The sequence below is a fragment of the Pseudophryne corroboree genome, chromosome 4, assembly GCF_028390025.1.
Source record: "Pseudophryne corroboree isolate aPseCor3 chromosome 4, aPseCor3.hap2, whole genome shotgun sequence".
NCBI lineage: Eukaryota > Metazoa > Chordata > Amphibia > Anura > Myobatrachidae > Pseudophryne > Pseudophryne corroboree.
Window position 1 is genome coordinate 634,952,623 of NC_086447.1, and position 26,075 is coordinate 634,978,697.

Consider the following 26,075-nt stretch of genomic DNA (forward strand, 5'->3'; position numbering starts at 1 on the left):
ATGGTACACCAGCCAATCAGCTCCTAACTGTTATGTATTCAAAAAATTACACTTGTTTATCATATGAAACGAGTTTTAAAACTTTTTGCTCATGATGAAACTTGTTGATAAATCATCCCCACAGTTTAAAGTGTGAGATAAAATGAGCAGAGTGTGAAATAAATGTGTTTGTCACAATACATTTTTGCAAGCAAGGTGGCACGAAGTAGCAGCTGGGTGGGGATAGTGTAATCTGGCTACAGATATAATTCACAGTGTCGAAGTCAAAAATATTACATACACACCACATACAAACTCCAAACAGATGGGTCTCTGTCCGTGCATTTTGCGCATATACGGTAGCATACACATTCGCGCAGAGAAGCCACAAAGACATATACAACATATTCATACAACACATAGACAAAACATGTTTAGCATCATTATGTATTCAATTATATAATAGAGTTTAACATCAGATATATATGTATTATTGGAACGGAACAAGATAAATGTGTCATGCTTGGTGTCAAAATGATCAGGGGAATGAGTGTGTTAATTTGATAGCAATGGATAGATTGTAGCACATTGCAACGATAAGTTATGATTAAATGTGACCGGCTCCTTTTCTAAAGGGGCCACAATTCTAAAGGAACAAAGAACTTCCTGAAAGACAGTATGGCTAATCCCTATGATGGCATCTTCAAGGCTGGACGTTGCTTACATATGAACTGACCAATAACAGATCATGAATGAGAGATCTCCCTCCCCTGGACCAATAACGGAAGACTCAGTCCCAGACATGTACCTCCCCCAATACACAGTATATAGGTATTTCCCCTCACCCAAGAAGGGCTGTTTTTTGTTGCTGTTGGTGCAGATTCAAAGATGGAGGAGATTGTGCATTGAGCATGGGACAGGGTGAAGTATGCTGGCTGTAATTGATCATTATGTAACAACTGCTTCTTGTGTAATTGTAACACTGTAACCATATATATAATGTACATGTGTTATATTGTATGCATACCCTTTTAATATCAAATATATACATCTCTGAGTGTTGGACCTCAACCTACAATGTGTGCGAGTATTTTTTCTCTCTCAAGGGATGTAGTGATTGCGACGTACAGCACACTTTTATCGTATATGGTAATAAGATGCGCCATGCATCCGCAGCATATATTAAAGCTAGCATTTGAAATGTTTATTTAGAAATAATCAGAAATTTACAGTTGGGGGCTCACAGCCAGGATATCACGTACTTAATGATGCACAGTACAGACGCTGCTGTGGTCTACCAGCTAAGGATGGACGCATCTAGATGCTGCTGAACCACATGTTGTTGTTTTTTTTGTTTTTTTTTGTGTTATCAGTATGGCGCTGATATGAATCAGGGGACAATATATTTCTTTGTTGTGTGAGTGTGACAAAAATGCACAATATTTGAAATGCTACAGCATATTTTTATTATTGCTAAACAAAGTTCAATAAGTCATTGTGTTTGACTCAGATTGGATTGTTTATCTGTTAAGTAAATTTAAAGAGCATTTAAAACTTGGTGCATAGGTATGATATAGCTGAGTTAGCGTGCTGAGGCCTATTTGCATACTGCGAACATAGACCTGAAGTAGCATAGCTTTGTTTGCGCTGAAAAAGCATGTGGAAGCGTTGTTACCATGCAGTGGGAATTATCTATTAGGACAACTTCCGGTGCTTGCATAAATTGTGATTTATTTGTGACAAAAGAGCTAGCCGTATGGTATTTTGGCCACATGATGTGATCACCATTTTGTCCATGCACACGGCTTGGGAAAGGGGAAGAGCAGTGGCCATTTTAGGTATGTAAAGTCACTCTCTATCCACCTAGCTAACAGCTGACTTTCAATTTGTTAAACAATCTGTTTCATTAGTCACATATAAACAATATATATGTACAAATCCAACACCATTTAAAAGCTACCAATGAATGTAACTAACCCATGCCATAGTCAATTATAAATAGTGTTTAAATTGGGCCTAGAGAGATAAATAGTGAGATAAATACTTGGTTTAATGTAAGAATTACACACTGATGAAGAGGTTTTTTTTCTCCAGGATTTATTAACCCTCTGCTTGCTCAATTGAAATGTTAATGGACCTGTTCAACCACTCTAGAACCAGAATAAAACAAGCATGTGAACATGTGTTGATATGAAAATTAGAGGCTCTGTAGAAACTACATTCATTCAGTATGTGTGTATGAATACATGTGCTGTATGAGGGGTTTCATAGAACTGTAATAAATAATGTGTATATGTGTATGTATGTAAGGAATAAACTTCTCTTGAGTTCTTTATTCTCTTAGACAGCTCCTGATTAAAGCTTAAAGAGAAACCCTCTCACCAGAGAAAATCACCCAACAAAAATATACAGTTTAGTAAAAGAAGATACTTTGTGTAAAATATTCTTTAATCCATACTCAAAAATAATATTTTGACAATATAAAACATATTAAAATACAATGTTTGGTACACACCAAAAATGCTTATGATGTTATAATGACAGTCCTCCTCACCTTCCCGTGTGAGCTCTTGGAGGAATAGTCACAGCAAAGGGATAGTGTACAATAATTGATAAACCCTACGCGGTTCGTCCAATCGGACTTCTTCAGGGGTATAATTTGTCTGGGTGAAAAATAAGAATGACTTAGGAAATGACGAGGATATAAAAGTACCAATGAGGGAAATATAACCTATAGTGGGTACCTACTTAAAACTATGTGATGTATTCCATTCCACTAGAAATATCTAGTAATGTTATTGACTGAACTGTATATGGCAACAGGTGGAGGCAGTACTTGAAGAAACCCAACGTGTTTCGTCCCAATCTGGGACTTCTTCAGGGGTATTTATCTAAACAAAAATATATACAAATGCCAACTTGTTTAGAAAATGTCCAGAAAGGACATATATCTCATAATGGAACGATAAAAAGGTATAAAACTCAAAATTGGTGAAAAAGCGGATAATCTGTTGAGTGAATTCCGCGTTAGAAGGGGGCCATATTTATATAGAGCATGATAAAATGACTGGCCACATAATCAAATTAAATAAGCTCTGGCTCTATGTGGAGAAGGCTAATACGTAGCCTCAGATGATAACTTCTTCACAACGGAAGAGACCACAATATATATATAAATATAAAGGTTTGCAAGGAGGTTCCTTCTGGTGTGCAGCTCGGTTTACATATACACAGCGCCATAGGGTCAAACCCCCCCTTTTTTATATATATATATATATATATATATATATATATATGGATATTTGTATATCAGTATATGTTCTGCAAGATAGCTATCCAATCTGAATCATAGCATTTAAATTATAGTCAATAGCCATATTATATTGAAGTGTTTTAAAATTGATTGTTAAAGTGTTATTGTTAACAAAAATTCACAAAATATTTGCATTTCATAAGTGAAGCTACGTTCAAGCCTAAAAGTTTAGGTAGCACGTAGCAGAAGCTTTCCGGCAGGGGACTTCTGGTGCTCAAAGGGAGCGTGGAAGCATTTATCTAACTACTACAATACAATACAAATAGTGTTTTTTTATTTTTATTGTATTACTAGAGTTGGGTAACAGAGTGTGGCAAGCTGCATGCAAAGGTACGCAGCAATACACATTTGCGTACGCAAGTATACACGTATCATAGTACAATAGTACGTGGACACGTACACAGCGACGCACGGGTACACATGTGAACGCACAGAAGGCGGGAAACATGAGTGTGTATTTAAGCAAGCGTCAGTAAGCCGCATAATAAGGTGGGATAAAACACATTTAAGGTGGGATAAAACACATTTTAACAGGTAACTATCTGATTTTAAAGCACACTACTATAATACTTTGTTTAAAGTGTAATACCTTTAAGGGGATGTTATCAATCACTGGTAAATTACTTTTTTTCTGTAAAGACAATATTGTGTATTAGTGTGGGTTGAAATTAGGTGTGATTGTATTGAACCCTGGAATTCGGGTTCCCGTAGAAAGACGCTGAGTTAGCAGAGGTGTGAAGGCTAGCGACCTTACATATTGAGATTGATGCGGAGGAGTGTGATTTGATGTTACGCTCTGGCTGAGGAGCGCAGCTAGCGGAATTCAACTCCCGTGGTCGTATGGATACTTATCTATGACCAGTGCGATTGGACCGCACGTCTGTGTGTGAGATACGCGGTGCAACGTGATACCATTTGCGTTATTTTGTGCAAATTGCGTCATCATACGCACTGTGATAGCATACCAGACGTGTTTTGTGTAAAGAAAAGAAAGTTCTGCTGACTCTCTCTCAGGAAACATTCCAACAGGCTTTCAACCTCCACTGAAAAAGGTGTGATGTTAATTTTGTTAATGCTTCATACTTCCCGTGAAGGGGTCTGGCAGGGATCCACACTAGGTACGCGGGGAATCACTACAGGAGTGAGTCGTGGTACATTCCAGCGGTGAAGGAGCGGGTAAAAAGCGCTTGAAGGAACTTTTCTCTATCGTCTCGTGTGGGCTATTTGGTGTGTTGTGAAAAAAGCCCACAATGGGAGCCAAATGGGCATGTGAGAGGCGTTTCAGAGCCAGGGTTAAGGCTGAGGAGCAGAGGCCAAGAGGGTATGCTCGGTATATTATGTGTGGGAAATATGGTCCACACACAGAGGCTTTTTGTAATGATTAAGTACGTATGAATGGTGGAATATAATTTCCAGTGACTGCTGGTTTTGATCCTGAGGTATTGCAGGTAGTATGTTTAACCAAAGTCATATAAGACAAGAATGAAAACATAATAACTGTTTGAACTCGTAGAAAGAAAAAAAAAGAAAAAAAAAAGAAAAAGCAAGTATACCGCCATATGTGGATGTGGAAGCAGTTACAGCCAGCATACAAACTATAGAAAATAATAAAAAATATGAAGAATATGAATGTAACCTATATATGTACTAATGAATGTCAAAGTTTTATTTAGGAGGAGAAGGTGACCTGACTGGTTTCAGCCATTTCTCATGCACTAAGAGGAGTAGTATCCAACCGGTAAAAGAGGAGCTGTAGCCTGCAGGGGAAGTGGCTGAGATCAGTGGAACTGGTAAGTATGGAGACATTCAAGTACATATAGCCAAAAAATAAAACAAAAATCAAGAAAGTAATGTCATAAATGGAGAATATCCTGTCCGCACACGAGTATTTCCCAGTAGGAAAGCGAACAGAGATAGCGTAACCCCCGGGTATTTCTTTTTAATTACCACATAAGAAGTTTTCATTTCTAGGCATGCCCTAGTCTAGATAAGCTCGGAAATGTTTGCTGGACCATGTACAGAACCTTAATACGGGATGAGAAGGATTGAATGAATACTTCGCATGACCTAGAAGCTTGGGGTTTTTTTTCCGCAGCACTAGGAAATTCTCTATCAGGACAAGATCACCACTGGTAAACACTAATTCGGCAAATGGGAGGAATGAGAGAAGTGCAACATTACCCTTTGACAAAACCTGCAAAAGTTACGATTGGGCCTCTATGATGCTAAACTCTTTTCTTTTTTTTCCTAGCAGCAGTGGCCCCTGACTAACTTAATCGACAGAGATTTTGTTATGTAAATTGAAACGTGAAATACATATATTGTACTCCCGTGCAGGGAGTGCAAGGTATGTTGGATACTCCTCAAATACTAATGTTGCATTCCACTGTTCTAGATTCATGTCCATCACAGGTAGAGGAAATTATCTCACAGACACCGGGCTCCCTATGAACATAGGATGGACAGGACACTGAATTGATGGCTGAGGTAGTCCCAGTAGTGACACAGCAAGCACAAGCTTTAAGGCGGGTAGACCAAGTATTTAAGAATCAATTCCCCGTAGTGCCCAATCCAGTTGTCATTTTAATAAAATCCTCTCCACCTCTACAAACTTATCTGTCACCAACCTCTATTTGTTTCTTCACAGTTTCCTCTTCATCTTTGCGTTCACAAAGGGGATACAATACATGGACCCGATTCTCCCAAGGTTTCGAGTGACAGCCTGAGTATTGTCTCCCAAGCTCTACATGACTGTTTACAGTCCTTTCAGCCTGAGAATGGGTCAGTGCTGATACAATATGTATCTGTTTCTCTTTCGTCTCTTCCAGACAGGACACAAGGTCTCAAGGGATAAACTACAGTTGTGTAGGACAAGGGTCAAATACCTGGGACGTAGTACTGGTACATGATTTAACAGTTCATACACCATATGCCAAATTGGTCCTTCAAAGTTCTGCCCGAACCCGGTATGTCTCATCAGCACGATGACACCAGTATTACTGCAGTGTGCCTTGTCATGCACAAAGGGTGGAGGATGAGAATACTGGTGAAGGGAAATTTTGTATAGACACTGATATGCATGATTGTATGGAATATCTGAATCAGACCTTTACTACGAGACCAGACATAAGTGACAGCATTTTTTTTTTTTTGAGTGATGCTCATGGTACTCTACATGTGCAAACACACAACAATTAAATTGAGTTGCTAATTTATGTTCCCTATAGGAAAAGGAGGTCTGGGAAGTGAAGGGGTATGGTCAGGAGTCCTCAGGACTCTGGGGAGATGGACAAGGTAAGCCATTGGCCCCCAGGACGTATCTCCCAAGCCTAGCTGAGGCGGCACATGGTCTGACTCACCCAGGGTAAGGAAGGTATGTGCAAATTGGAAAGAGCATACTGGCGTGCACCAGGGTTCTCTTCTCAGGCAAGCAGGAAAGCAATGACCTGTCTTACTTGCATGAGGAAGAACATTTGGTAAGGTAGCACCGATGGAGCCATCCCATCTCTCTCCTGCAGACGGACCTTTTCAGATAATACAAATCGACTTTGTACAGTTAACACTCTGTAGGAATTTGAAATATGTATTGGTGTACACTGATGTTTTCTCAAACTGAGAGTAGAGGCATTTCCTGCCGCCATAAATACTGCTGTGTTTACCACAAAGAAATTTGTGCAGAAATTTGTGTGTAGATATGGTATGGTAAAGTGATAGCTTGAAACTGGACTATAGTGGTCATAGACACTGCCACTAGTGTTATGTAGCACCGGAACCACTCCCAGATCCCCACTTAATGAATCACCCTCTTTGATTGTTTTTTTTTAAATACACCAATGAGGTGACAGTACAGTACCTTATCAAGATGAGCCAGCATTTGAGAACTTAACAAAAGAACTTGAAACTGTTGATTCCTGGTATGCCAACTACTAACTGTCTTGATTGTGAACCAAGAGACTGTGTGATTGTTCTTATGCTCAGGTTGCCTAATAGACAGGTGGGAAGGACCGTAGCAAGTTTTGTTGACAGTACAATCCCAGTGAAAGTAGCTGAGAGAGAGACTTTGGTCCACAAATTCCCATTGCAGGAAAGTTGGTAGTCCAGAAGGAACTCGTAAAGGGAGTGAGATCGCAGTGAGATCGCAGAGGTTCACCCGAGAGTCTGTTTCGTGAAGACTATGAGGTGGCACTGTTGAACACTACCTGAGTGTACTAAAGGATTACAGAAAGACCCGTCGTTGTAATGGATTTGCTATGGGCAAGCTTTGTTTTGTTCTATCTTTCTTTTTCCCGTTGACAAACATTTTTTTTTCAGGACATTCTATTTTTGTGAGGTTTTCATGAGGAGTCGAGTGTGGGACTGGAACTGGTTCTGGAGAAAGGAGTGATGTCTTTATAGGATCCCAGGATCAGCCTATCACTTTGTTTAAAGCCAGATAAAATCAAAGGTCTAATAGTTACGGAGTTCGGAGGTAAAGTGATAGGCTATTGTCTGAGGAATACTGTCTTTTGTAGTTATTGGGACCCTATAATTGAAGATGAGTGCATCCAGCGATGTCAGTCTAGCAAGAAGGCAGCATTTGACATACATCCCTTGAGTGATTACCACTCACTAGTGGGTAAGGTCTTAAACAAAACGGAATGTTGGATGTGCACACAGGTACCTCTAAGACAAAATGATGCAGGATTAGTGCCATATTCTTTAGAGTTAGCTGAGGTACTTGAATTACAAGGAGGGGGGGGGGGGGTCCGGTGGACAAGGAATATAATATAACTAGACCCCCTAGTCTTAAGATCCACCAGTACCATAGATAAATCCCTGGAATGTTTAAATCTCACCAATTTCAGGAAATCCCGAAATTGGGAGGTAATCAGGAACACTCAGACAATGACTTATTCACACATAGCAGATAAAGAGCTCATTAATATATGTGGAAAAAAAGTTTATGAGTGGCTCTCTCCGAACTCCGAAGGTTTATGTTATTTAGGAAGGACACTACTAATAACCCTTGTTCAATGATGAAACAGACCTAGCATACAATCCAGAAATGGAAACAATGTTCAGGGAGTGATAGAAATATATACCCTGAAAAATTGTATATGTATCTTTCACGATTTATTTGCATTTTCTCCCTCTAGCCAGCAAAACCTCTATCAAATCCGAACATCAGTGTACAAAGACGTACGTACATGTATGTGTGCAACGTTCGTTCAAATCAGACATCATAGGCCATAGCACTGTCCCAACATACTCTATAGCTTGAATGTCGTCCCACACCCACCCAGTGGTCCCGTGACTGCCGAGTGCATATAGAGGATGTCCCGTCCTCCTCCCTGTCTTCCCCAAATATAGTCAATGTCTGATTTGTGAAATAAATACATACGTGTGTGTGTGGTCACAGATTATGTGTTTGAAATCTTTTTTTTTTTTGTAATTATGTTTAGTGTGACAGTTATGATAGTTATTGTCTACTGTCCAAGGGTGGACTGTCAAAGTAAAAAATATTACATACACACCACATACAAACTCCAAACAGATGGATCTCTGTCCGTGCATTTTGCGCGTATACAGTAGCATACACATTCGCACAGAGAAGCCACAAAGACATATACAACATATTCATACAACACACAGACAAAACATGTTTAGCATCATTATGTATTCAATTATATAATAGAGTTTAACATCAGATATATATGTATTATTGGAACGGAACAAGATAAACATGTCATGCTTGGTGTCAAAATGATCAGGGGAATGAGTGTGTTAATTTGATAGCAATGGGTAGATTGTAGCACATTGCAATGATTGATTATGATTAAATGTATGAATATGAAGCCACAATTCTAAAGGGAACAAAGAACTTCCTGAAAGACAGCATGGCTAATCCCTATGATGGCATCTTCAAGGCTGGATGTTGCTTGCATATAAACTGACCAATAGCACATCATGAATGAGAGATCTCCCTCCCCTGGACCCATAGCAGAAGACTCAGTCCCAGACAAGTACCTCCCCCAATACACAGTATATAGGTATTTCCCCTCACCCAAGAAGGGCTGTTTTTTGTTGCTGTTGGTGCAGATTCAAAGATGGATAAGACTGTGCATTGAGCATGGGACAGGGTGAAGTATGCTGGCTGTAATTGATCCTTATGTAACTACAACTGCTTCTTGTGTAATTGTAACATTGTAACCATATATATACTGTACATGTGTTATATTGTATGCATACCCTTTTAATATCAAATATATACATCTCTGAGCATTGGACCTCAACCTAAAATGTGTGTGAGTACTTGTTTTCTCTTAAGGGATGTAGTGTTTGCGACATACAGCACACTTTTATCGTATATGGTAATATGTGCCATGCGTCTGCAGCATATATTAACACTTGCATTTGAAATGTTTATTTAGAAATAATCAGATATTTACAACAGTAACATACATGCAACACAACTGATGCAGACCCCTGGAGCAGGATAGTACCAGGTGGAGCGCCTATGAACTTCATCTTGGGAACCAACTAGTTAGTAGCAGGACATTAGAGTTATGGGGCCCATTCATCTAGGCTGTATCTGGTCAATTCCCCGTTCTGCTATCACAGGTGTCAGGGGATTGGAGACATGCAACATGTTGGAGTTCCCCGAATCGCCGTTCCAGTCGAAATACGGTCGAGATCAGCAAGATGAAGGTTTTTAACATAGCATTTCTCATGCTCTTCCATCGGATCACTGATCATCAATGACCACTGATCAGCGAATCGGACCATCGATCGGTTCCAACAGGCAGAATGGGGAATCAGGGAAGTGTATGGCCCACATTAGAGGAGTCTTTAAGCAGTTATAAATATCTTGTAACACTTACCAAACACTGTTAACTCTAGCTCTCTCCTTGTTTTGCCAAGAGAGGGGAAGATATTAAGCCAGGTGACTGTGGAATTTACCAAAAGTTCTCCCATGGAAAGCTCTGTGACCTGCAATTATATCATACATATTTAGTTTACGATGCATTCCATATATAAAAAAAAAGCATTCGAAAATGTAAGGAAATAAAAAATGTGTTTGCCCTGTCTTACCTCTCTCTCCGTTCCACTCTGCTCTGCCACTAGCTGATCAAACACTGTTCCATAGTCTTCATAGATTTTCTGCATTTCATTGATATGACTGGCTACTTTTTCCATAGCTTTTAATGCTTCTGCAAGATTAGAAATCATACATGTGTATTTTGTTCTGTGTTTACATTATTCATCAACACTGTAGAAGGGATGATTCTGCAATATCCTGCTGTATGTGACTCAGCAGACACTTAAATACAAAGATCAATTGGCATTTACATAATGGGTTTCGTATGTGTGGTGCACATGGGCCCCTGGGACTAGGGGGGCTCACACTGTACCCATGGTTTAATACTTACCTTTCCTGCAGTCGCTGCAATCATCACAGCAAAATTGGATATTGCCGTGTGCACAGTAGTGAAATTAGTCTCCGGAACATCACAGTACCATGTTTCTGGAGTCCTACGCTTGCACAGTAGTCCTACTGTGCTATGGAGAGTAGGGGGCCTACCCAGAATCTGCACACGGGCCCCCTACTTTGTTAAAACGCCCCTGCATAGATCTATATAGTTAGCAATATACAGAGCATGTACAGATATAGTATGCCAAATATTCCCTGTATAAGCAACAATTTCCAGGTCTCCTGTAAAACCACCAGACTTTTGTCCGCTCAGATTCCATACGAAGGAGTGAAGAAAGCTAACACTATTATAAAAAAAAATTAAGTTATCCCAACTATCTACTGTATTAGGGAATATAGTTTACAGATGTGTGTCCTCAGGCCAGTATAATCTCTAAGTGCGGGAAGATGCACCATTACAGGAGGCGGAGCTTCTTCCTCAGAACGGATCCAGCACTCACCAGTGCCATTTTCTCCCTGCAGATAACACTGAAGAGACGCTGTCTCGGCACGCAGGGGACTCTGGCTGCACCAATGGTCTGCGGATGCGTAATCCAAGAATAGTGTGGAGAAACTAACCTTCACACGTCAGGCTCTGTTTGGGTAAGTGTTAGATGTGTGGATCTTCATGGCAACTGCGGGTAAGTCAACATTCCTTCCCTCAGCTAAACCACCTACTAGGAAATCTTATCATACGCCTACCATGCAGTCCTTTCGGACCGCAAAAGTCAAAAAGTCCAAACCCCCTTCCACTTTCTTTAGAGGAGGTCGGGGGAAATCCAGAAAACCTGCACCAGCAGGTCCACAGGAACAGAAACCTGGTAGTGCTTCCTCAAAATCCTCGGCATGATGGTGGACCTCCCAGCCTGGAGATTGGGCAGGTGGGAGCAAGATTTAGAAATTTCAGTCAAGTCTGGGCGTCATCAGGCCTAGACCCCTGGTTACAAGATATTGGCCCTCATTCCGAGTTGATCGGTCGCAAGGCGAATTTAGCAGAGTTACACACGCTTAGTCTACGCCTACTGGGAGTGTATCTTAGCATCTTAAAAGTGCGAACGAAGTTTACGCAATATTGCGAACCAAAAAAACTTAGCAGTTTTAGAGTAGCTCCAGACTTACTCTGCCTGTGCGATCAGTTCAGTGCTTGTCGTTCCTGGTTTGACGTCACAAACACTCCCAGCGTTCGCCCAGACACTCCCCCGTTTCTCCGGCCACTCCTGCGTTTTTTCCGGAAACGGTAGCGTTTTCAGCCACACGCCCATAAAACGCCGTGTTTCCGCCCAGTAACACCCATTTCCTGTCAATCACACTACGTTCGCCGGTGCGAACAAAAAGCCGTGAGTAAAAATCCTTTCTTCATAGCAGAATTACTTAGCGCAGTCGCAGTGCGAACATTGCGCATGCGCTCTAAGCTGATTTTCACTGCGATGCGAAAAAAAAGAACGAGCGAACGACTCGGAATGAGGGCCATTGTTACTCAGGGGTACATACTGGAGTTTCAAGAACACTCACCTCACAGATTCTTCAAATCAGGCTTACCAGCTTTGCTGACAGAAAATTGCCATTCAAAAATTGCTAAAGTCAAATGTTATTGTTCCAGTTCCACCTCACTTAACAAACAAGGATGGGAGAAAATATGTGAGACGTCACATCGGAGAAGAGGTACATCCAGATTGCATTCAAGCGACAACAAAGAATCCTATAAGTGTTATGATCTGGGCATATATGACAGCAGATGATGTAGGCCGCCTCCATTCATAGATGTCACACTGAACAGCAGAAAGTACATTGACAAATCCTACAACGAAAACTCCTGCCTTCTATCAGGGATCTTTTTTCCAGATAGTGCCCCATTTTTTCCCCAGCAGGATTCAGCTCCCTGCCACACTGCACAGATATGCAAACAGTGGTTCACGGAGAATGACACACAGGTGCTGGGTTGACCAGGAAACAGCCCAGACCTGAACCCCATAGAACATTTGTGGTTCTGTTTGAAAAAACTGGTACATCTGAGGCTTCCATCCAATAAGAGAATTAATTGAGGCTATAATTGTCTCATGGCACCACATAATAAAGAAGGAAGAACCCCAAACATTGGTTGGCTCAATGCCACGTCGCTGTGCTGCTGTCTTGAAAAATACAGGATACGCAACAAAATACTGATACGACCGTGACATAAGTACAGTGATTTTCACACTAAGTTTAGTTTTCACTGCATAACTTCCCTTGTAATGCATATACAGTATTTGACCTTGGTGTATTGTGTTGAATTCATCATTACATTTCATTTTATTTGATATATGAATCATTGCAGTGCATGAAATATAAAACAGTTTTTATAAGCATTAAAGTTAAACCATACAAATTTCAAAAAGTGTCCGCAATTTTGGCCACCACTGTGTGTGTGTGTGTGTATATATATATATATATATATATATATACACACATACACACACACACACACATACAATAGCTACACAATATATCTATATACAGATATATTTTATATGTATCTCTGTATGTGTGTGTTTTACAAAACTGCAGTACACATAACATGCTGTGACCACCATCTTATAATTCCTGTTTCTTCTTCCAGGCATTTAGTGTCGGTCCTAGTACACACTGCCTCTGGAGGGGGCAGGGGTGTTAGTAGGGTTTTTTTCAGTAAAACATAATGAACAGCATACAGCGTGTACCAGTGGTGCACTCAAGCACACTTCAATTATTTATTTATTTATTTATGTCAAAAATAACTCATTCGGAGGTGAACAGCTTCTACTTGTACTGTGTGTATTGCACAGCTGTCCGCTGCATGGAAGACCGTGAGGCGGCTAAGCCTGTTTCTCTGTAATACCGTCTGAGCAGCACAGCGCTCAGACTAGAACTGTGCGGGGTGTACAAAAGTCCATGTATAGTTCATTCCTACAAGAAGCCATCTTTTGTGTCATAGTTTACCGGTTTACTCTGTGTTACTATCTGACGATTCAATGCTAGTCCTGATTATCTCAGGAAACAAAGGTTTTATTAAATCCAGAAAAAAAAACACTTTTCTGTGCAAAGCAAATTCTGTGTAACCATCCTTTTCCAACTAACTGGGAAATGATGTCACTAGTGGACTTTTTCATTTACAAAGTTAACTATTCCAGTCCCAGCTGCAACAACGCAGCGTCAGCTGAGGGCCCTGCTAAAGTCCATTTATACTGTAACATAAGTGTTGTGTAGACTTGCTTTAGTGTGTGTTTGAGTTAACATGGTAGTTGCATAGGCGACACAGCTCAAGTTAGGCCCACAACAGGGTCGTTCCTCAGACCACCTTTTATTTCTAAACAATCACATTTGTGAATAACCTGAGTATTTGGCTACGGTATCTATGGATGTTGGCCAAGTAAGTTCTCGCCATTATTGAGGATGAGGCTTATTCGTAGAATAGTGGGGTTGCCTTATGCTGGCGATATGTTATTAGTCCTTATTAGAACAAATTAGGTTTCTCAGACTACTGGGGGAAAGTGTTTTCCTACCGTTGCATGCACAAGTTCCTAAAAGAAGACACGCTAGTCCAGCATTCAAATCTTTGACACCTGAGTCCTTTCCAATCAGTACTCAAAGAACAACCATACACAGTAGACGTGGTAAAGGACGTGATTTTCTACAAACCACTACCCGTCGGTTGTGCGAGCATGTCTACAGACGTTCCATTTGATGTTGTTGCAGACATACACAGATGGGTGGTTCCACAATTTCCTGTTCAAAGACTACACAATGGAGTTCGATCATTTTCCACCGTTTTCAGGACAAGTCTGCCTGTGTCAGCAGAGAAAATAGCAGTGTTGTAGGCAGCTATTTAGTCTCTCATAGACGCCACAGTTTTACTTCATCCGGTACACAGTTTCAGGGATTTTATACCAATCTTTTGGTAGTACCAAAGCCGGACATACCAATATTGAACCTAACATGGCTCAATCAGTACGTCACTTATTACAGATTCAAGCTGTAATCGCTGCGGTCAGTGATTGTGGGTCTAAACCACAGGATTTCATCATTTCACTGAATCTCAAGAATGCGTACTTACACATTCCAATTTGGCCACCGCATCAGGCATACTTTCGGTTTGCAGTACAAAAACATTATTGCTCAGGCACTGCTGCTTGGCTCTCATCAGTTCCTCGGATAGTCACAAAAGCGATGTCTGTGGAAAGTGATGTCTGTGATGATTGCTCATCTCAGATCCATGGAAGTGAATAATATTTCCGTACTTAGACAAGCTACTCAGGAGGTTGTGACAACACATAATCTTTCAGCATGCCTTACAGCCGTACAATTTCCTAGTTTAGCACAATTTTACCTGTCATTTGGTAAAAGCATAGTACAGTTAGTGCTCTAACCATTGACAGACTTGGTGCATTTGTGCATTTGACTGTTAGTAAAGATAGAGGCATCTTTCCAAGCCCTCCAGTTCAGAATATTTCACTCACAACTTTTCAGCTTAATATGCTCGAACAGTGGTCGGGCTCTCATCTACAAATTCATCAGATGGTGCTGTTGGCTTCAAGGGCCAGCATATTGCTACTCGGGTGGCTCCAAATACAAAACTCTGGAATTGGATAATTCTGACGACGTACACAAGTCAAAACTTTTGGGGAGGTATGGTCCAATATAGTCAGCTTCGGGGTCTGTGGTCAGACCAGAAAAGATTACTGTCAGTACATGCTCTGGAACTCAGGCCTATTTACAATGCTCTACACAGGTAGTTCACAACTGTCAAAGTCAGAAAAATGTCTCAATGCACGTTGCCATATTTGCACCGCACACTGGTCCGTGCTGCGCGTGCGTACACTCTCCCGTGGATGCGCATACCCGCAATAACGTGCACTCGCCGGCGCGGTATGCGTATTTACGGTAGAGTTTATGTAGTCGTAGCGTGCGACTCATTCGTTACAAATGTTCACAATTAATGTAGTTTATAGATCATGGTCCCTTTGATAGATTCTGAAAGTTTGGTTAAAATACAATGTCCCAGAGCTGAGGAATCCCTCTTTATATCGTACAAAGGGTCTAACAGGAATCATACAGCAGTGTTTGGTACCCATCGGAAGAGTATTTAATTAGCAATATTCCGGTGTTGGTTTGGAGCGTATTAATCGCTCGTGCGAATAGTTATGGACATAAGAAGTTTATGTCCATTTCTATTATTTACACATACTCAGGTATGCGGCGGGAAACCCAGTTTCCCACCCACCTGAGCTGTTGGAAATCGTCACAGCCCACCTGTATGAATCACCCTATGACCTTTTGTTATGATACAGGGCCGAATTCCTTCGGCCAATGGACAATGGGATTGTAGGACCAGGAGATTGCATTGTGTGTGGGGCATAAATAGGCAGGCCGACCACATCCAGCTCTCACTCTCTCATCAACGGTTATCTGCTGATAGCCGGGAGCTGGATATCGAGGCGCAGGCGATCATACCCTCTGTGCGTAAGTTTCTCTCCGTAATCATTGTCTTTCTGTGAGCCAATTTCTCTCATCTCATCTCTCTCTCTCTCTCTCTCTCTCTCTCTCACTGTTCTGTTCTCTCATATCTCCCCTAGACTAGGCTAGTATTGTATTGTATTAGATAGTATTGTATTGTATTGCATTTAGGTCAGTGTAGTATTGTCTTTTTGTATTTATTGTTTAGTTCTGTGGTTAGGAAGTCTCTGTTATATTGTAGTGTATCATTTGTACTGTTATCCCCTTTTACAAGTATATTAGATATAATACAGTTAATAGGCTTTGGAACCTAAACCAGTATCTGTGTATTTTCTATAGTGTTAAGTGTTCACTTGAGCGTCGGTGACGCTCAAGCAGCTTTGTAGTTAGTCAGGTTACACAAGGTTGCACTTACACCCTGTACTCACATTAAGGTATTCAGTGTATTTCATTGGTATAAGATTTTATCATAAAGGTATAGTGTTGTGAGCGTCTGCGCCGCTGGTGATCTCCTCGTGGTCTCGAGCGTCCGCTACGCCATAGCGAATCATTACTCTAGTCATAGCCAATAACGTGTCCTGTGATCCCTGGGCCGTGAGCGAACGTGACGCCTGAGCGTCTCGCCTACGGCTGAGCGATCGTTACGCAACTAGCGTACCATTACGGTACTTCTTAAGTAAACAGCGTACAGTGTTCTTAGCTTCATAAAGGGTTGTTTATACGACAAAGGAATTTAGCATTGTCACATCATACAGTCTCACACTGTTCATATTCGGTCCAACAATGCGACGGCAGTCACATACATCAAACAAACAAACAAACAAACAAGGACTCAAAGTCACATGTCCATGCGAGAAGTTGCTTGAATCCTACATTGGGCCAAACATCACCAACTGATATTATCTGCAGAGTTCATTCCAGGAGTGGACAACTAGAAAACAGACTAACTCAGTCAGGATTTTCACCAAGGAGAATGGCCTTTACATCCACAAGTGTTCCAGATGTTAGTCCAGCAGTGTGGTTACCAACAGGTTGATCTAATGGCATCTCGCCAAATTTATCAGACACTCAAGTATGTGTTCAAAACAAAGACGGTAGCAGTGGCTGCTCTCCCAATAGCATGGCCGTACAGCACTGTATCTATTTCCACCATTTCCGCTGCTTATGCGGTTGCTCAAGCGGATCAAGTAAGGAGAGTCCACAACTGTGATACTAGTGGCGCCTCGTTAGTCTCAGAAAGCATTGTTCTTGGATCTCCGTGGTCTATTGGCAGATGATCCGTGATCCGTGACTGCGTTTGATGGGGTGGCTGTTGACACCGCTCTCTTAAGACGAGCGGGCATTCCAAAGTCTGTTATACCAACCATGTTACGTGCTAGGAAGCCAGTTACAGCGGCTCATTATCACAGAATTGGGCGTGCTTATATTGGTTGGTGTGAAGCTCGGAAGTTTCCGACATCTTCTTTCAAGTTATCCCGTCTTTTGCTATTTTTACAGACTTTTACAGATGGGATTAGAGGAGAACTAAGTTTACAGACACTAACGTACAGGTCTCCGCTTTGTCAATTTCTTTCAGCATCGTTTTGCTCTTTTATCAACAGTACATATGTTCCGGCAAGGTGTACTTAGAGTTCAACCTCCTACCACCTACAGATCCATGGGACTTGAATCTAATTAATTTTTTTTTTTTTTATAGTCCTCACTTTTTGAATCTTTACAATAAGTGGATGTTACGTTCTCACTTAGGAAACTGTTTCTCCAAGCCTTAACTTCGGCAAGGTGTGTTCTGAAGTAGGTACAGTATTATTAATACTACATTTTATTTATAAGGTGCCACAAGTGTTTCACAGCGCTGTACAAAGGACATTACAGGGAGTAAAAATTTAGCATTACAATAAATAACAAATAGAGTACAGGTAACAAAGAGCACCACCATTCTCAAGACATAATACAGCTAATATGTAAGTAGTGAGGGAGCTAGTGGCCATCGATGGAGATGAGCCTTTACCAGGAGGAGAAACAGCGCGTATATATGGTCACTGAGTGGGGGAGAGGTGCTAGTGAAATTTGTCGAAATTTGAGCTAACAATCTAGTGGGAAGGGTTGACAGAAAGATGACATGAGGTGCAAGCAAGCGGGAGGTAGCCTGATGGCAGTATGTAAGCAAAGCTGAGATGTTCAAGGCGTGAGGCAGGGGAATGGAGGAGTGGCCTCATGGGGTATCATGCAAACCACCGTATCTGGTGTTTCCTGATAACAGTGCAGCATTTCAAATGAATTCCGCTTTTCTACCTAAGGTAGTATTCTCTTTTCATAAATTAATCATTCATGGTTCCTGCTTTCTCAGAAAGTTCAGGAACTCCTTCTATTTTGAATGAGGTACGCGCACTTCACATTTATGCAGCCCGAACAGCAACAGTACGTAAAACAGATTCATTGTTCTCTATGATGCAGTCAAAATAGGGTGGCCAGCTTCCAAACAGACCTTCCAGCTGACCATTCATCAGGCTTATAGGCCCTACACACTGGCCGATTTGTTAGAAAGATATGAACGATCTCGTTCATAAATGAACGAGAAATCGTTCATATCTTTCAGTGTGGAGGCTCCAGCGATGAACGATGCGCGGCCCCGCGCTCGTTCATCGCTGGTCCCCCGTCGGCTGTACATGCAGGCCAATATGGACGATCTCGTCCATATTTGCCTGCACTTCAATGCAGCCGGGTGACGGGGGGAGTGAAGAAACTTCACTCCCCCCGTCACTGCCCCCCCACCGCCGGGTCGCTCGTCAGCCGTATCCGCCGTCGGGCAGCTCGGCGGTGGGTCGGCCAGTGTGTAGGGCCCATTTCTTTCATGCTAGTCTACACAGCCTGCATCTGTTTCAGCACATTCCATGGGAACATCATGGGCAGCAGGTCGTGGAGCTTCAACATCGCAACTTTGCCATGCAGCTACATGGTCATCAGTGTGCACAATTGTGCGCTTTTACAAGTCTCATGTGTTTACGGCATCAGCTTCTCGCTTTGGCCATCTAGTGTTACAGGTGCCAAACAGCTCTACCGCCCAAGGGGGGGGGGGGGGGGGGGGGGACACTTTGGTATGTCCCAAGAGTACTCCAGTAACCCCTAGTGGATGAAAAAGAAAAGAGAATTTTGGTACTTACCAGGTAAATCATTTTCTTTGAATCCATAGGGGGCACTGGATGCCCACCCAGAGCAGTTTCACCTGTCTTGTGGTAAGTTCAGTATATCTTATGGTAACACATTATCACTGCTTGTTGGAAGGTTACGGTGATTATTATCTGTGGTTGTGTCAACTTTCCAGTTGTCCGTTATGTTATGTGTCAACTTTCCAGTTGTCCGTTATGTTATAATGTTATATGTAATTCTCCATTGTTCATCCTCTCTTTCGCTCCTATTCGGCTCAGCAAAAAACACTGAGCCATCTGGGGAGTATGGAGGGAGAGGAGGGGTACACATTTAAATATTTAAATGTGTCTATCCCTATCATCGCACCGTCCATATCCCAAGAGTACTCCAGTGCCCCCTATGTATTCAAAGAAAAAGGATTTACATGGTAAGTACCAAAATCATCTTTTCTCTATTGTTGTATATAGAAACAACTGTAAAGCTATGTGGTACTTTAAGATTAATGACATAACCAAGTACAGAAAATGTATCTACAGTATACATTTATAAGCAAAAGTTGAGGATTTACAGTAACCACTTTTTGCAATCAGGATATCAAAAATATTAATTCTTCACATTTGCAAACTAGAATGGTGCAAGACACTCTCATTCTGGACTACTACAACAACAGAATTACGAGGGAATTCCAAATATGTGCAGTCCATAGGTAGAGTAGACACAATCTGTCTGGCTGTGAACTGTAATCTCTGACTACAGTTCTTGTGACATGTCAAGGTACAGTACCATATAAGCAGTACTGCACACTAAAGAAGTCAGCATCTTTACTTCCTTCACAAACCCGCCATGGAGCTCAACAGAGGCCACTGGACAGCCATGATCGCTACGACTACAAGAGTGGACTGCTACAGCAGGAGAGTTTTGACAGAATGCAAGCTGCATTTGGGGAGGAAGCACCATCAAGAACCACTGTGTTTGTGTTGTTTGTGCAGAAGATGGTCCCTGAAAAATGAGGAGTGCTGTGGCCGATCATCAACAAGGACAACTTTGCTGTCGTGTGGACCATAGCTGACGTGGGCACCAAGGTGATTGCAACCCAGTTAGAGAAGGAGACGGACATCTCATCAGGATCCCTCTGCTTGATACTTCATGAAAAGCTTGGCATGAACAAGATTTCTGCATGTTGGGTGCCCCATCAGCTGACTTAAGAGCAGCAAGAGGATCAGGTGATTTGGAGCAGCAACATGCTGGCCAGGTTTGATGCCGCTTGCTCAAACTTTTTCTAGGAGATTATCAGTGGCGATGAGTTCTTTGTGGCTAAGACTGGTCAAGTAGTTAAAGTACCACTCAGTCACTGGGGACTGGTATGCCAACCAATGCATGCTGCATATGCTGAAAGTCATTTCTAGGTGCCATCCAAGAACTCACACTCATAATGCCCTTCTCCATCACGACAATGCACCTGCCCACAGGAAAGTGGTGGTTTTCCGGACCATGAATGCAAGATGTGTGGGTTTTGTTTGAGTCACTGGAAGCTGCAGCCCTTCATCCAGCATGTAGAAGACACAGCTGCTTCATCAAGTGTTTTGAGTGCATGCAACTTTGCACAAACTCCTCTGGCTAATACTAAATATTATATATATTATAATAATGTTTGCTTTATACATATAATACTTTTTGTGCATCTGGAAACTTATTGCACACCCCTCGGATGGAGAACCACCTGTGTCTGGCAAGAATCACTCAATCAGGTGGAGTGATCAAATCTACTTTCACATTTTTCAGAGGTGAAAAGTGAATGCAAAATGTAGGTTGATATTTCTGGAATTGTGAATCTGTCTAGGGCAGCACCCAACTGGAACAAGAACTAAAATAGACTCAGAATAAAGTGGTAGAATAAACTATTCGACCTTATCTAGCACTTAGTTACTTATTCCATTTCTTTGTAACACCTGGGTATTTTTCTAAGCACAGTCTTTTACCATTGTCATGTAATTACTGTACCATCACTGGGTGCAAATTACAGAATGACATCAGGGCAGTACGGATGGTGTAATGGTTAGCATTACTGCCTCACAGCACTGAGGTCATGGGTTCTATTCCCAACATGGCTCTAACTGTGGGGAGTTTGTATATTCTCCCCGTACTTGCGTGGGTTTCCTCCGGGTACTCCGGTTTCCTCCCATAATCCAAAAATATACTGGTAGGTTAATTGGCTCCCAACAAAATTAACCCTAGCATGAATGTGTGTGCGTGTACATGTGATAGGGAATATAGATTGTAAGCTCCACTGGGGCAGGGACTGATGTGAATGGCCAAATATTCTCTGTAAAGCGCTGCAGAATATGTGTGCACTATATAAATAACTGGTAATAAATAATAATAAAAAATAAATACATTTGCAATGATGTAATCTGAGCACATAAACTGCAACTGCAAAGTGTGAGTCCCTCCAAAGTTTGGACACTGTGGATTGCTACTTTCCACTCAAAATTTTAGTTTTTTTCTTGTAAAGTTATGGCATGGGACATGCTACCATTACATTTATTCAGGGACACATCAATTATATTTCATTATCCAAACAAGACAACAAATGTAATAAGACAAAAAACAACAACCAATGACTGTGTCTCTGATTAACCACTTCACATCAAATGCGACTACACCAGACTATGCTTTTCATGACATGGTCACATTCCATGTTGGCTGCAGTCATTACCAGCAGCTGGAGAACTGTGAAAAAGCAGCCCCTTACCTTTCTTCTGGTCTCCTAGTGGCTGTAGAGCGTATCAGGCACACAACATGTTGTTATGTTCCGAACATTGAAGGACTTTTTCAGGGTTGTAACCAGGTACAGATGTAGCCACACTCATTGCGGTTGAGACTAGGTTGCTGGCATGCACACGCATATATAAGCACCCGCGATACATACGCAAGGCATGGACTTAGTCGCGGGTGCGAATATATGCAGCTAGGTGGCAAAGATGAGCCTGGCTACATCTGTATGTGCAGAGTGTGCCTCCACACATAGCACTGCAGGGTAGTGTACTCTGTTGGTGGGACAACAGAGTACCCTACCCTGGGTCAATTATCACTAGTAGCTTCACCCTCTTTAAAGCCCAGATTCTACTGACCGCCCCTGTCTCCTTCCTCCACCCCTTCCGTCGCTAATACCTATAGATCATTCATGAACTTAACTTGAAAGCTCTTTGTTATTCAGTCACACTATTCTTCATTACATTTCAAGATGCTGATATACCCGGGACTCAAACACATCGGCTGTGGCATTGCGGCCATACACTCTATTCATTGAGCTATCTGCCCTTACAGAGTAAGCTAGAGAATTGTAACTACTTGAAGCTTACTTTGTACTTTGTGAAAAAATCATCAGCATTGCAGCTGAGCAGATTTATGTAGTGTGTGGCTGCATGGGATTGGATGTGTGGCTGCTCACTTCATAGATCTGCTCAATTGCAATGCTGATTATTTTTTTTACAAGGTGCAAGTGTCTTCATATAGTAGGAATTCTCATAGTTTTTATGCAGGATCAAATAGCTCAATGAGTAGGGTGTTTTACTGGAATGCAACAGGTTATAGGTTTGCATCCCGGTTAAGGCAGGATATTGAAATGTGTTATTTAATAAAGGGTATTGTAATTGAATAACAACAAGCTCCCTGTGCTTCCTGTAACCCCCCCCCCCCCCCCTCTACTGTTTAATCTTAAGTCCCACTCTCAGCTGTACAGCTCTGTCTGCCTCTGAGGTGGAGGGGGGGGGGGGAGGGAGACCCAGCCGGGGAATCGCGGTGAAGTGCTCCCTCCTTCACCGCTGTAGCTTGCCATAACCTGTCAGCAGTGTGACAGGTGCAGCAAGCTGCGGAGCGGGGAGAGCGGCTTTCCAGGCAGGCGCCTCCGTGCATCGCAAGCCACACTGAGCGGCTAGCGCCGGCTCTGCTGCTGGGTAACGTGCTGCTGTATTTGCAGCGGTGCCGGACACACTGCTGCTAATACAGCAGCACGGGCAGCGCTGAAGCTGGCGGCTGCGCAGGCATCCGGGTGGATGGCGCCTCTCTCAAGTTTTGGGGGGAGCGATCTGCCCCCTTGCCCCCCCTATTCCGACGTCCCTGAGTATACCACAGACATAAGTCAAAGTACCTGTCAGGTGGTAGTGCTCTTCACTTTCACTGTCTGTTAAAGATACCAGTTCTTTTAATAGGAGGGGGTATTTCAGCACCCTCTGCACTGGTTTGATAAGGTAGGACTCCAATGTAGAAGAATGCTGCTTTGTTGGGTTTCTGGCATCCAAAAATTCTTTAAAAGCTGGGTCTGTTCTTGCTGCAGAGAGAACAGATGACCCATGATATACAAGTCTACCAGGTGGAATACTAGTGCATAAAGACAAATTATACAATAAATTACCTCTCTCTAGAACTTTTTGCACTTTTATATGGTTTGCACAGAATCCACTGTATAGTTTGAAGTGATCTGCATAGTAAAGAAATGAGCCACCAAGAGAGAAAAGCAGTTTCTGAAAAATTAAAATAAATAAATAACTATACTTTCATTCTCATTAGAAATGTTGAAGTCAGTTTAATAATCCTTAATTATATTCAAAACTAAATTTACTTGTGCCCAACTGCACTGTGTTTACTGAGCATTCATAAGGGGATATTCAATTGTTTGAAAAGTCGGTTGAAAAAACAGACACCTAACTGACTTTTCAAACAATTGAATACCCCCCATAGTGTAGCATCTAGGTAAGATACTGGGCATTACACCCCAATATTTGTGTGGTCGCCAAACATGCCTAGGCATGCTATTATCCAGTCTTTGGTGGAATTCTGTAATTTCTTTTACTTACTTCATGGCAGCCATACAATGGGTTAACGACCTATTCAACTAGCATAGACAAGATGTTCTTTTCTTCTATTAACCGCCCACTTTGGCTATATGAGTGTGCCTCTCCCCCTTTCCCCTGTCTTTTTTTCCTGTCTCCTGGTAATATAGACAGAGTTAGGTTTGTTATTATTATTTTTTTTGCAGTACGGCGGTGCCGTTATTTTGTGCTGACAATTACCTTTAAAGCATTTCTTCCATTACAGACCTGGTTGTACTGAGAGTCAGGGCCAGGTACTTACATTAGCAGCGCGTCTCAAGGCTGCGGTGGCCAGGCGGAGGTGAGCGGTGTCAGTGCCGGAGGCTCATGGTGGCAGCGCGGCTTCCAGGGATCAGGTGGTCGATCCCGGAAAGGCTGCATGTCACCAATTCACAGTGGCCAGGCGGAAGTGGCGGCATCAGGGCCGGAGGCTCACAGTGGCAGTGCAGCTTCCGTGAAAGAGGTGATCAGTCCCGGAAAGCTGCGCGTCACCAAGCGGCAGTGGCCGGGCGGAAGTGAGCGGCGTCAGTGCCAGGAGCTCACAGTTTCAACACAGCTTGCAGGTAGCAGCTGTTCAGCGTGGCACCGGTCTGTGTATGTGCGGCAGCCAAAGAAGGAGGTGAGCAGCGTCAGTGCCAGGGGGCTCACATGATTGATGTAATGGGTCACATGACAATCCAGGAAGTGATTTGCCCAGCTGGAGTCAAGGGGCTGTCTGATATAAAGGTAAGAACGCAGATACATAATAACATTGTGGGGTTCATGTCCGCAGCTTGCAGCATGGATGACCCTATTTCCCATAAATCACGTGAAAATGTCCAGCCGAGGTAAGTCCTCATAGAGGACTGGCTATGTACATTTTTTCTTTCAGATAGTTAGGTGATTAGATATTTTTTTTTAAATGTATTTTCTTGCGGTGTGTCTGAGCAAATTAGGAAGAGGATGCACAAGAAAAATAATGTGGGTAGAAAATGCCCTGCATGTGGTCAGTTATTTTCAGGAAGTCATGATGATGCTATATGCAGTAATTGCGTTGAAGAAACCGCACCCAGTGTACCAGTGAAAGCTTCTGATCAGCTCACTGAACTTATGGCGTGGATGAAAAAATCATTTGGAACTAAGGAGGAGTTTATGCAGGGGTCTAAACGTTCTAGGTCGCAATCCAGTTTGGATTTTGATTAAGTCTTCCCAGATTTATTGTTGCCAGATGATTGGGATAAGGATTCCAGCGTAGAATCTGGAGAGGTTCAGGAAGATGACAGATCATTTAATATGGAGTTAGTGGACGTCATGCTAAAGAATATTTACAAAACAATGAAATATAAAGAAACTGTTCAGGAAGGCGAGCAAGATCCCTTGTTTGAGGATAGAACAAGGAAAGTGAGGTCCTTTCCTGTGCACAAAGTGGTAAAGGACATTATTCGTAAGGAGTAGCTGCAGCTAGATAAAAGAGTTGGAAGTTTAAAAAAAAAATATCCATATGTATCCAATTGTGATTGAGGAATTTCTTACCTGGTGTAACATTCCTAAAGTTGATGCACCTGTGGCGGAGGTGACAACTAGAACTACAATACCCCTGGAAGATGGTGCGGTATTGAAGGACTCAATGGATAAGAAAATGGAAAATGCTCTGAAAAAATTGCATATTTCTTCATCTGTTTCCTTAAAGTCTGGTGTGGCCATAGCTTCTGTGTCCAGAGCCTTGAGATTGTGGTGTTCTGTAATGCAGACAGTTGTACAAGATGATGTTTCTAGTGATAATCTTTTAAAAAACTTAAATATTATTCAGAGAGCAGTGGAGTATATCTGTGAAGCGTTGCTTGATGTTCTGGAGTTTTCAACAAAG

General features: G+C 42.1%; 1 protein-coding gene across 2 annotated transcripts in view; it reads right to left on the reverse strand.

Annotated features, from left to right (window-relative positions):
* TIAM2 (TIAM Rac1 associated GEF 2) overlaps positions 1–26,075 on the reverse strand; it is a 1,049,207-nt gene that overhangs the window by 79,620 nt on the left and 943,512 nt on the right. For both annotated transcript variants that reach the window (XM_063917712.1, XM_063917711.1), the window contains 4 exons: positions 23,773–23,881; positions 23,509–23,688; positions 10,364–10,482; positions 10,153–10,261 (listed from right to left, as the gene is read on the reverse strand). In XM_063917712.1, coding sequence (XP_063773782.1) covers positions 10,153–10,261; positions 10,364–10,482; positions 23,509–23,688; positions 23,773–23,881 — 517 coding nt within the window. The remainder of the gene's footprint in view (positions 1–10,152; positions 10,262–10,363; positions 10,483–23,508; positions 23,689–23,772; positions 23,882–26,075) is intronic.